The sequence below is a fragment of the Macaca mulatta genome, chromosome 4 (genome assembly GCF_049350105.2).
Source record: "Macaca mulatta isolate MMU2019108-1 chromosome 4, T2T-MMU8v2.0, whole genome shotgun sequence".
NCBI classification, from domain to species: Eukaryota; Metazoa; Chordata; class Mammalia; order Primates; family Cercopithecidae; genus Macaca; species Macaca mulatta.
The window spans coordinates 148976195-148988532 of NC_133409.1; the positions used below are offsets into that span (position 1 = coordinate 148976195).

Consider the following 12338-nt stretch of genomic DNA (forward strand, 5'->3'; position numbering starts at 1 on the left):
GGGCAAGTGGATGCTGGAGAGCACACACGGGAGTTGGGGAGCGGGGAGTGGGTGCCTGGGCTTAGGGAGGGCTCGAACTCGGGGCTGCTGTGTAGTCCAAGAGGGCGCGGTAAGACTGGGGTGTCCTGGTGAGAACTGGAGAGGATCTTCCCGGGTCCCTGCCTGGCCAGTGAGGAAACACTGGTCTCCCAGGCACCCTCACCTAACCAGAGCGGGGATTTCCACCGCCCCTCCCGTCGCCCTTTGGAGGAAAGTGAAAGTGAAAGGAGGAAGAGGAGGATTGCTGGCTGAGGAGGTCGCAGAGCCATGAAGTCGCTGTCTCTGCTCCTCGCTGTGGCTTTGGGTGAGCGAACCCCGCGACTCATCGCCCAGGAACTAGAGGGAAGCGGGGGGAGGTGGCCCCACTGGAGCCGACGCCAGGGTGGGTGGGAGTGGGCAGGTCACCAGATATCCAAGCCGCCCCTCACTCGCGCCCCTATACGCCAGGCCTGGCGACCGCCGTCTCGGCAGGACCCGCGGTGATCGAGTGTTGGTTCGTGGAGGATACGAGCGGAAAGGGTCTGGCCAAGAGACCCGGTGCACTGCTGTTGCGCCAGGGACAGGGGGAACCGCCGCCCCGGCCGGACCTCGACCCTGAGCTCTACCTCAATGTGCACGGTGAGTCTTTAGGGACTCGCCGCCCCCCTACCTCTGTCGCCTCCACCGAAACCCCCTCTTCTTTAGATCCGGCAGTGACCTCGGGCCTCAGCTTCCCCCTCTATAAAGTGAGTCTCACTATGGGGTAGTCTGTGCATTTGAAGTTCCCTGAACGCTGCCCTTCCAGCCCCTTTCCCGGCGGTGACTCTACAGCTGCAACTTCCTTCTCTACACTCAGACCCCGCGGGCTTCCTCCAGGCTGCCTTCAGGCGGTACCCCCGGGACGCCCCCGCACCACACTGTGAGATGAGCCGCTTCGTCCCTCTCCCCGCCTCTGCGAACTGGGCCAGCGGCCTGACCCCGGCGCGGAACTGCCCGCGGGCCCTGGATGGGGCTTGGCTGATGGTCAGCATGTCCAGCCCAGTCCTCAGCCTCTCCAGCCTCTTGCGACGACAGCCGGAGCCTCAGCAGGAGCCTGTTCTCATCACCATGGCAACAGGTAGCTGGGGAGGGGAGGTGAAGGGTGGGTAGATTCTAAGGGTCCAGATCAGCCGGTGGTCTCGCTTTATGGACTTGAGCAAGACATTTCGCTAATCGGGGTTGTTTCCTTTTTTTGTTAAGAGAGGTGTTTGGCTAGAATGAATCAATCTCTACCGCTCCTTCTAGCCCTCACCCAGTTAAAAAAAAAATACTGCGGCTTGGCGGGGGTGTGGGGGGAGAGCCGGGGCGGTCAAGGGGGTTACTTTCTGATGTTTCGAAGGGCGGGGCTTTGAAGAGGAGGGATTTCCGGACACCAGACCTGGAGAGACTTGTCAGGTGATGCGAGGTGGGAGGGGTTCAGAGGCAGGAGCTCCTGCCAGATCTGTATCTTGCTCGGCATCCTCAGCTTTGCGGTTCACTCTTTCAAAACCCAGCTCTCTAGCCCCACCTGCGCCCACACCCGGCGCTGCGGCAATCCGCAAAGCAAAGGCTCTTGCACTCTAGCGCGTTGACCTTCCCTGACAGCCGCGTGTGGGGATGTGCTGCCGCTCTGTGGTCCGCAAACAAGTGGGCTCGAGTGGCGGATGAACACTGCTGGAGATTGGGTGGTTCCTATTGCATTGCAGGGTGCGTTGCAGTTTGAGGCCCAGGGGTCGGAAGCTTTGCTGGGCTGGGACGTGGGAGGGACTGTGCAGATAATTCAAGAATGAGGAGAATCTGACCTGGATATCTGGGAGCTCTCCGTCCTGGCAGTGGAGGCGGGGTATTCCTGGGTAGAATACCTGTAGAGTTCTTAGCTTTTCTATCTGGATTTTATGTAAGCGACACAGCCTGATGGACAGGCCAACCCTGCACCCTCCCTTCCCTCCACCCTCCTGAGAATTACCCACAGAACCAGGGAGACAGACTTGAAACCCACGCTGAAACCCTCACCTCTGCCTACACCTCCATTCTTAGTCTTAAGCCCCCACCCTGGCAGAAGCTGAGGAGCACTGCTCTTGTGTAGACAGTGGCTCTCTCTGGTGGGGGGAATATTTCCTAGGGCTACTGGCTCCACCGAGGTGATGATGAGAATGGTCTTTGCTTTCTGAGTTTGTTTTTCCAACTGTAAAATGTGCATACTATTTCCCAGCTGCCTTTCCTGTTGTGACTATCAAGAGATGGCACTGTGTTAATTTATTCATTGACTTAATAAATACTTATTAGCACCAAGAATGAGTTGGGACTCAGCAGTTCTTAGTCCACACTGGAAATAAGAATCCTGTTGGAGGTTTCTAAAATATACTGAAACCTCATTCAATCCCATGCTTGACTTGGTCAATTAAATTAGAATCTCTGGGGTGGCCCTGGGTACCCTTGAGGGTCACAAAGATGATCCGATGTAGATTCTGCTCTCCAGGAGGTTCTGGGCGGATTTGCCACAGATAATCCTAATGTAAAGTAGAAAGTGAAGGACGTGCAGACAGGGAGCCTTGGAAGTGTCCAGGTGGTAAGATTGTCTGTATCTCACAGACAACTGGGGTCAAAGCAAGGTGCTATGCTATTTTTTATTTTTATTTTATTTATTTACTTATTTATTTTTGAGATGGAGTTTTGCTTTTGTTGCCCAGGCTGGAGTGCAATGGCATGACCTCACACTCGCCGGAACCTCTGCCTCACTGGTTCAAGCGATTCTCCTGCCTCAGCCTCCCGAGTAGCTGGGATTACGGGTGCACACCACCACACCCAGCTAATTTTGTATTTTTAGTAGAGATGGGGTTTCTCCATGTTGGTAAGGCTGGTCTTGAACTCCCAACTTCAGGTGATCCTCCCACTTCGCCTCCCAAAGAGCTGGGATTACAAGCGTGAGCCACTGTGCCCGGCCTGCTATCTATCTATCTATCTATCTATCTATCTATCTATCTATCTATCTGTGTTTGAGACAGAGTCTCCCTCTTATTGCCCAGGCTGGAGTGCAGTTGCAGTGGCATGATCTTGGCTCACTGCAACCTCTGTCTCCCAGGTTCAAGCAATTCTCGTGCCTTAGCCTCCCCAGTAGCTGGGATTACAGGTGCATGCCACCATGCCCACCTAATTTTTGTATCTTTAGTAGAGACAGGGTTTCACCATGTTGGCCAGGCTGGTCTTGAACTCCTGACCTAAGATGGTCTGCCTGCCTTGGCCTTCCAAAGTGTTGGGATTACAGGCGTGAGCCACCACGCCCAGCCTGCTGTGCTCTTTCTTTTCAAGCATTTTTGCTTGATTTGGGATTTAAGAAAATGAAAGCTGTTGTGCTGATGTACAATTAGAAATGAAATCTCTCCAGGGTCAAAGATCATTGACAATTTTGCTAATATACATTTATACTTGTCTTATCAAATATTTTAAAATGTTTGTTGACAAATATACTTATTTATTTATTTGAGACAGGGTCTCCCTCTGTCGCCCAGGCTGGAGTGCAGTGCAGGCTGGAGAGCAGTGGCATGATCTCAACTCACTGCAACCTCCACTTCCGTGGCTCAAGTGATCCTCATGCCTCAGTTTCCTGAGTAGCTGGGACCACAGGCATGTGCCACCATGCCCAGCTAATTTTTGTATTTTTATTTGTAGAGATGGGGTTTCATCAGGTTGCCCAGACTGGTCTTGAACTCCTGGGCTCAATTGATCTGCCCACCTTGGCCTCCCAAACTGCTGGGATTACAGGTGTGAGCTGCCTGGCCCCAAATATACCTTTTTTTTTTTTTTTTTTTTTTTTTTTTTGAGACAGAGTCTCACCCTGTTGCCCAGGCTGAAGTGCAATGGCGTGATCTCTACTCATTGCAACCTCTGTCTCCTGAGTTCAAGTAATTCTCCTGTCTCGGCCTCCTGAGTAGCTGAGACTACAGGTGCCCACCAGCACGCTCAGCTAATTTTTGTATTTTTAGTGGAGACAGGGTTTTGTCACGTTAGCCAGGCTGGTCTCGAGCTCCTGACCTCAGGTGATCCACCCACCTCAGCGTCCCAAATTGCTGGGATTACAGGCGTGAGCCACCATGCCAGGCTTATACTTTCTTAATATACTTTGTGTATATTAGGAAATATACATTCTCACCATTCTTTTAAAATATTACTGAGCCAGGTGAGGTGACTCATGCCTGTACTTCCAGCACTTTGGGAGGTCTAGGTGGGAGGATCATTTGAACTCAGGGGTTTGAGACCAGCCTGGGCAACATAACCAGACCTTGTCTCTACTAAATATTAAAAAAATGCTGGGTACAGTGGCTCACATCTGTAATCCCAGCACTTTGGGAGGCTGAGGTGGGCAGATCACCTGAGGTCGAAAGTTCATGACCAGCCTGACCAACATGGAGAAACCCTGTCTCTACTAAAAATACAAAATTAGCTGGGCATGGTGGCGCATGCCTGTAATCCCAGCTACTCGGGAGGCTGAGGCAGGAGAATTGCTTGAACCTGGGAGGCGGAGGTTGCCGTGAGCCAAGATCATGCCATTGCACTCCAGCCTGGGCAACAAGAGTGAAACTCTGTCTCAAAAAAAAAAAAAAAGTTGGGTGTCGTCCCAGCTACTCTGGAGGCTGTGGTGGGAGGATTGCACCTTCGATGGGTGACAGAGTGAGACCCTGTCTCAAAAAAAAAAAAAGAGTTAAACTGTAAAACCTTTAGGTTTTGTTTATTTTAATTTTTTTTCTTTTAAATAAAGATGGGGTCTTGCTATGTTGCCCAGGCTGGTCTCAAACTGCTGGGTTCAAGTGATCCTCCAACCTCAGCCTCCCAAGGTACTGGGATTACAGGTCTGAGCCACCCTGCCCAGCCAGGTTTTGTTTATTAATCCTGTGGATTTTTTTTTTTTTTTTTTTTTTTTTTTGAGATCGAGTTTTGCTCTTGTTGCCCAGGCTGGAGTGCAATGGCATGATGTCAGCTCACCGCAACCTCCACCTCCCAGGTTCAAGTGATTCTCCTGCCTCAGCTTCCCAAGTAGCTGGGACTACCAGCATGCACCACCACGCCCGGCTAATTTTGTATTTTTAGTAGAGATGGGGTTTCTTCAGTCTGGTCTCAAACTCCCAACCTCAGGTGATCTGCCCGCTTCGGCCTCCCAAAGTGCTGGGATTATAGGCATAAGCCACTGCACCCGGCCTGTGGATCTTTTTTTTAGCAATTCAAAAGTATGTTTCTGGATTTTGACAAACTAAGTGAAATTGCATACTGTTTTTACTCTACTGAACAATTCCATGAAGCTGAGAACAGTTTAACCTTATAGGCCTCAGAAGCTAGGACTAAAAAGAACATACAGATAATAACAAGAAGAAAAAGATTATTTCTACCCGAAGGACCTAGACATTTCTGGGAAGAAACAGCAGTGAAAATGACCTTAAAGTACATAGAGTATTTAGATCACGGGTCTCCAATCTTTTGGCTTGCCTGGGCCACACTGGGAGAATAATTGTCTTGGACCACACATAAAATACACGAACACGATTGCTGATAAGCTAAAAAAAATTGTGAAAAAAAATCTCATAATGTTTTAAGAAGGTTTATGAATTTGTGTTGGGCTGCATTCCAAGCCGTCCTTGGCCGCATGTGGCCCGTGGGCTGGAGGTTGGACAAGCTTGATAGATGTTTGGGAGAAAATGGGAAAGACATTGTAAACTGAAGGGACCTCATGACCAAAACAAAGAGATGCCCAATGATGACCACTTCTACTAGGCACAAGGAAGGGGTTCTATGTGGCTGGTTTGTAGGGTGCAGGAGAAGTCTGGAAGGGTGGGTTAGGGGCTGAATGTTCAAATACCTTGAAAGCTGGGCTTTGTTTTGTAGGTGAGAGTGAACCATCAGAAGTTCTTTTGGAGGGCTGGTTGTTCTAAAAAGCCTGTTTGTTTTGTTTTGTTTTGTTTTGTTTTGTTTTTGAGACAGAGTCTCGCTCTGTCACCCACATTGGAGTGCAGTGGCGCGATCTCGGTTCTCTGCAAGCTCCGCCTCCTGGGTTCACGCCATTCTCCTGCCTCAGCCTCCCAAGTAGCTGGGACTTACAGGCGCCCACCACCACGCCCGGCTAATTTTTTGTATTTTTTAGTAGAGATGGGGTTTCACCATGTTAGCCAGAATGGTCTTGATCTCCTAACTTCATGATCCGCCCGCCTCGGCCTCCCAAAGTGCTAGGATTACAGGTGTAAGCCACCGTGCCCGGCCTAAAAAGCCTGTTTTTATTATGTACATATTTATTTTTTGAGACGGAGTTTCACTCTTGTCGCCCATGCTGAAGTGCAATGGGACAATCTTGGCTCACTGCAACCTCTGCCTCCTGGGTTCAGGCAATTCTCCTGCCTCAGCCCCCCAAGTAGTTGGGATTACAGACACCCGCAACCACACCCAGCTAACTTGTTTTTTGTATTTTTAGTAGAGATGGGGTTTCATCATGTTGGCCAGGCTGCTCTCGAACTCCTGACCTCAGGTAATCCACCCGCCTCAGGCTCCCAAAGTGCTGGGATTACAGATGTGAGCCACCATGCCCAGAAAAAACCTGTTATTTTACTTGATTCTTTTAAAAGACAAAGTTCAGATCTTTGGACTAGTGGGGAAAATACCCGATAAATGATTTTCCCAAGTTAACCAGCAAGTCCATGACAATGATGAAGGTAATGAAAACAGTAATAGCTAACATTTATCAAGTATTTTCTATATGCCAGGCCCTGTTCTAAGCACTTTATATGCATAATCTCACTTATTCCTCTCAACAACCATAGGCCGTAGGTTTTAATATTATCCCTATATTGCAGATGGAGAAATATGGGACACAAACCAGTTAAATAATTTGCCCAAGGACACACAGTGTGTAAGAAGCAGAGCTAGAGGCCAGGTGTGGTGGCTCACACCTGTAATCCCAGCACTTTGGGAGACTGAGGCAGGCTTATCACCTGAGGTCGGGAGTTTGAGACCAGCCTGGCCAACATGGTGAAACCCTGTCTCTGCCAAAAACACAAAAATTAGCTGGGCATGGTGGCGGGCGCCTGTAATCTCAGCTACTCAGGAGGCTGAGGCAGGAGAATCACTTGAACCTGGGAGGCAGAGGTTGCAGTGAGCCAAGATCACACCACTGCACTCCAGCCTGGGCGACAAGAGCAAAACTCCATCTCAAAAAAAAAAAAAAAAAAAAAAATTAGGGCTAGAAATTGAACCCAGGCCATGTGGCTTCAGTCTATGCCTTTATCGACTGACTTCCTAGGTATTTGGGATTTTTATTTTATTTATTTATTTATTTATTTATTTATTTATTTATTGAGACAGAGTCTCATTCTGTCGCCCAGGCTGGAGTGTAGTGGCATGATTTTTCGCTTACTGCAACCTCTACCTCCCAGGTTCAAGTGATTCTTCCATCTCAGCTTCCTAAGTAGCTGGGACTACAGGTGCCTGCCACCACACCTGGCTAATTTTTGTATTTTTAGTAGAGATGGGTTTTCGCCATGTTGGCCAAGCTGGTCTTGAACTCCTGACCTCAAGTAATCCACCCGCCTCAGCCTCCCAACGTGTTGGGATGAGCCACTGCGCCCAGCCGTATTTGGGATTTTTTTATTTTGAAATGGGGTTTCCCTCTTGTTGCCCAGGCTGGAGTGCAATGGCACAACCTCGGCTCACTGCAACCTCCGCCTCCTGGGTTCAAGCAATTCTACTGCCTCAGTCTGCCAAGTAGCTGGGATTACAGGCATGTGCCACCACACCTGGCTAATTTTGTATTTTTAGTAGAGACGGGGTTTCACCATGTTGGTCAGGCTGGTCTCAAACTCCCAACCTCAGGTGATCCGCCTGCCTCAGCTTCCCGTCTGGTGTAACCAGCCACCGCGTCTGGCCCATATTTGGGATTTTTAAACAGGTAAATGATGGGATCAGACTTGTAGTCACCTTGTTTGGCTACAGTGTGAAGGAGGAGTTGAAGGAATAGATCAGATAGGAGGGCTGTTGTAATTGTCTAAATGTACATTGATGAGAACCTGAGTTGGAAACAGATATGAGATCTGTTAGGTCCTGGTGGGGAAAGCACATAGCACATAATTTTTGACAATTTGCTTGTCTATCATTGGACTATAGGCAATTTGAGGGTAGGGACTGCCTGTCTTGTTCACCATTCTGTCTTCTACCAGGATACCTTGAACATCTTCAGTGCTCAATAGTTGCTGAATGAATAAATGAATCTGAGTAACTCCAAGGGTTTGCTTTTAGTGTCTGGAGAGCTTGGTGATCATTCATCAAAGACAGGGAAGATGGGCATTGGAGCAGGGTGGGGAATGTTGCAGAGATGCTATTGACTTGGGGTATGCTAAGTTAGGTGTAACTATAGCAAATATGTGTGTAGACTTACTGTGTTCCAGACAGTGTTCTAAGCACCCTTGATATTTAGGTGTCTCTATTATCTAAAATTGGGAACTGAATAGACTTGAGTAGCAAGAGGTATTAATGATTTAACCCTCACAACAACCTCATGAAGTAGGTTCTATTATTATTATCAACTTTTAATTTTAGAGATTGGGAAGCTGAGCCATGGAAAAATGAAGTGGCCCAAGGCCATATAAATAAGCTGCAGAGGGGATTTGAACCAGGTCAGCCAGGCTCCAGGCACTTAGCCACTGCACTGTACTGCTTCAGTAGAGCATAGAGGTCTGTGCTCAGGTCTAGGCTATAGCTGTAACCTTCTAGAGTCAGTAAATGTTCTGTACAGCACCACAGGACTGACAGTCATGGCTCAATCATTGTCTTCACCCATACGCAAGAAAGGCCTGGTTCCTCAAGGGTGGTGCTTGGAGATAGAGTGGTTCAGGTTGTGTCAGAAGTGACCTCAGATTCTGCAGTCCCAAGCTTGAGTGTGCTATGTGTTCAGAGTAGGCTTCAAAGGCCATATACCCTCATTGCCCCTACTCACCACCCCTAGACCTCTCTGCTCACCCTCAGCCACACTAGGTGCCACTCAGTCGCAGAGCAAAAGGAATTCGCAGGGAGGGCTAGGAAATGGTGAGTATCAGAAAAGGTGTCCTCTGAGGGGTGGGTAAACTGCAGTTTAGTCCTCCCCAATAATGCATTTCTCTATTTTTTTCTCCTTCTTTTTCTCCCTCATGCCCCTCCTAACCCCTCATCTCCCTATCTTCGTCAGTGGTACTGACTGTCCTCACCCATACCCCTGCCCCTCGAGTGAGACTGGGACAAGATGCTCTGCTGGACTTGAGCTTTGCCTACATGCCCCCCACCTCTGAGGCCGCCTCATCTCTGGCTGCGGGTCCCCCTCCCTTTGGGCTAGAGTGGCGACGCCAGCACCTGGGTAAGGGACATCTGCTCCTGGCTGCAACTCCTGGGCTGAATGGCCAGATGCCAGCAGCCCAAGAAGGGGCCGTGGCATTTGCTGCTTGGGATGATGATGAGCCATGGGGCCCATGGACCGGAAATGGGACCTTCTGGCTGCCTAGAGTTCAACCCTTCCAGGAGGGCACCTATCTGGCCACCATACACCTGCCATACCTGCAAGGACAGGTCACCCTGGAGCTTGCTGTATACAGTGAGTTGGGGGACAGAGGTCTCCAAGGGTAGAGGGTGGGCACTGGATTGTGGGGACCATGATGGGGGAGGGATGATGGAGAAGAGGGTGCCTGGGTAAGTAAGTAGAGATAGAAACGGATTCCTGGGAGTCAGAGGGGTAATGGGAGGCTAGAGGGTTCCTGGGAATTTGAGGGGCTTTGGCATGGGTATTTCTGTGATGCACCAATGGAGAGACAGTGGGTTCCCCATTTCAGGAGAAGAAACCCAACCTTCTTTAGTTCTAAGGAAGCCAGAAGGCAAACTGAGGGTCTCTTAGGGAGGACAGTATGGACTGATTTCCCTATGCTCATTTCATCCTCTTTCCCCAGAACCCCCCAAAGTGTCCCTGATGCCAGCAACCCTTGCATGGGCCGCCCCAGGGGAGGCACCCCCGGAGTTGCTCTGCCTTGTGTCCCACTTCTACCCTCCTGGGGGCCTGGAGGTGGAGTGGGAACTCCGGGATGGCCCAGGGGGCCGCTCTCAGAAGGCCGAGGGGCAGAGGTGGCTCTCGGCCCTGCGCCACCATTCCGATGGCTCTGTCAGCCTCTCTGGGCACTTGCAGCCGCCTCCAGTCACCACTGAGCAGCATGGGGCACGCTATGCCTGTCGAATTCACCATCCCAGCCTGCCTGCCTCGGGGCGCAGCGCTGAGGTCACCCTGGAGGTAGCAGGTAAGAGCTGGGAGCTCCGCGGAGCCTGAGCCAGCCTTCGGGAAGACAGGAGCTCACTCTCATCCCTTCTGCCTGCCAGGTCTCTCAGGACCCTCCCTCGAGGACAGCATAGGCCTTTTCCTGTCTGCCTTTCTTCTGCTCGGGCTCTTCAAGGCACTGGGCTGGGCTGGTGAGTGTGAGCCCCACCCTGACCATGACCTGAGGCTGGTGGACTTTTCCCCGCTCTACTCCCAGAAGCCTGATACCCATCCCTCTGCCCTCCACCTGTACCACTCCGGCATCCCATCCCTTCTCAATCTTTTCCCACAGCTGTCTACCTGTCCACCTGCAAGGATTCAAAGAAGGTACATTGCTCCACCTCTCTGTATCTTTCCCTTGTCACTTTATCTCCTCATCCTATCTCAAAACCCATGGAGGGAGGCTGCTGGTGTGGTATGCAGAACCTAGGCTTGGAATTCACGCTGATTTGGGTTAAAACCTGGCACTATATCCTAACTGTAGGACTCTTTGTGCATGCTACTTAATCTATATCTGTTTCCTTGGGTGTCGGGATTTTAAAAAGTTACTTAGGCAGTGCTGTCCAGTAGAAAGATAATGCAAGCCACATATGTAAATTTAAATAATCTAGTAGTCACATTAAAAAAAAAGCAGAAACAGATAAAATTAACTTAATAATATACCTTATTTAATCTAATAATTCTGGTCCCTTATCTGAAATGCTTGGGACTAGAAGTATTTTTGGATGTTGGATTTTTTTCAGGCTTTGGAATATTTGCATATATAATATCTTTGGGATCACACCCAAACCTAAACAAGAAATCATTTATGTTTCCTATACACATTATACACATGGCCTGAAGACTTTGTTTCCTTGTTTTTTTTTTTTTGAGACAGAGTCTCTGTCGCCCAGGCTGGGGTGCAATGGTGTGATCTCGGTTCATTGCAACCTCCACCTCCCGGGTTCAAACGATTATCCTGCCTCAGCCTCCCGAGTAGTTGGGATTACAGGCACCCACCACCACACCCGGCTAATTTTTGTATTTCTAGTAGAGACCAGGTTTCGCCATGTTGGTCAGGCTGGTCTCGAACTCCTGACCTCAAGTGATCCGCCCATGGCCTTGGCCTCCCGAAGCGTTGGGATTACAGGTGTGAATCACTGCACCCAGCCACAATATTTTTAATAATATATGTGATCCATCACATGAGGGCAGCTGTGGGATTTTCCACTTGTGGCATCATGTTGGCACTAAAAAAATTTCAGGTTTTAGAACATTTCAGATTTTAGATTTTTGGACCGGTGATACTCAACCTGTACATCCAAAACATTATTGCAACATGTAAACAATATAAGAAATTACAGGCTGTTGTGCACGGTGGCTCACGCCTGTAATCCCTGCACTTTCGGAGGCCGAGGCAGGAGGATCACCTGAGGTCAGGAGTTCGAGACCAGCCTGGCCAACATGATGAAACCCCGTCTCTACTAAAAATACAAAAAATTAGCCAGTCGTGGTGACGGGCCCCTGTAATCCCAGCTACTCGGGATACTGGGGCAGGAGAATTGCTTGAACCTGGGAGGTGGAGGTTGCAGTGAGCCGAGATCACACCATTGTACTCCAGCCTGGGAGACAAAAGCAAAACTTTGTCTCAAAAAAAGAAAAGAAAAAGAAATTACAATCTCGGCCAGGCGAGTTGGCTCACGCCTGTAATCCTAGCACTTCAGGAGGCTGAGGTGGGCGGATCACCTGAGGTCAGGAGTTCAAAACCAGCCTGGCCAACATGGTGAAACCCCGTCTCTACTAAAAATACAGAAAAATTAGCCGGGCATGGTGGTGCGCACCTGTAATCTCGGCTACTTAGGAGGCTGAGGCAGGAGAACTGCTTGAACCAGGGAGGTGGAGGTTGCGGTAAGCCGAGATCGCACCACTGCACTCCAGCCTGGGCAACAGAGGGAGGCTCTGTCTCAAAAAACGAAACAAAACAAAACAAATTAGCTGGGCACGGTGGCACACACCTATA

General features: G+C 49.7%; 2 protein-coding genes across 10 annotated transcripts in view; both read left to right on the forward strand.

Moving 5' to 3' along the window:
• Positions 1–12338, forward strand: part of TAPBP (TAP binding protein) — a 14616-nt gene continuing 2278 nt past the window's right edge. For 2 of the 9 annotated variants that reach the window (XR_013416110.1, XM_077998991.1), the window contains exons 1-7: positions 283–343; positions 487–657; positions 875–1135; positions 9233–9631; positions 9981–10322; positions 10402–10491; positions 10632–10666. Coding sequence is in view for 7 of the 9 variants with exons in the window: in XM_077998991.1 (XP_077855117.1) it covers positions 307–343; positions 487–657; positions 875–1135; positions 9233–9631; positions 9981–10322; positions 10402–10491; positions 10632–10666 (1335 nt within the window). In the remaining 2 variants the exon portion in view is untranslated. 9 annotated transcript variants of the gene reach the window in all.
• The window catches only part of WDR46 (WD repeat domain 46), a 24570-nt gene continuing 21998 nt past the window's right edge, over positions 9767–12338 (forward strand). The window contains exon 1 of the mRNA XM_078000189.1: positions 9767–9770. The gene's annotated coding sequence lies outside the window, so the exon portion shown is untranslated. The remainder of the gene's footprint in view (positions 9771–12338) is intronic.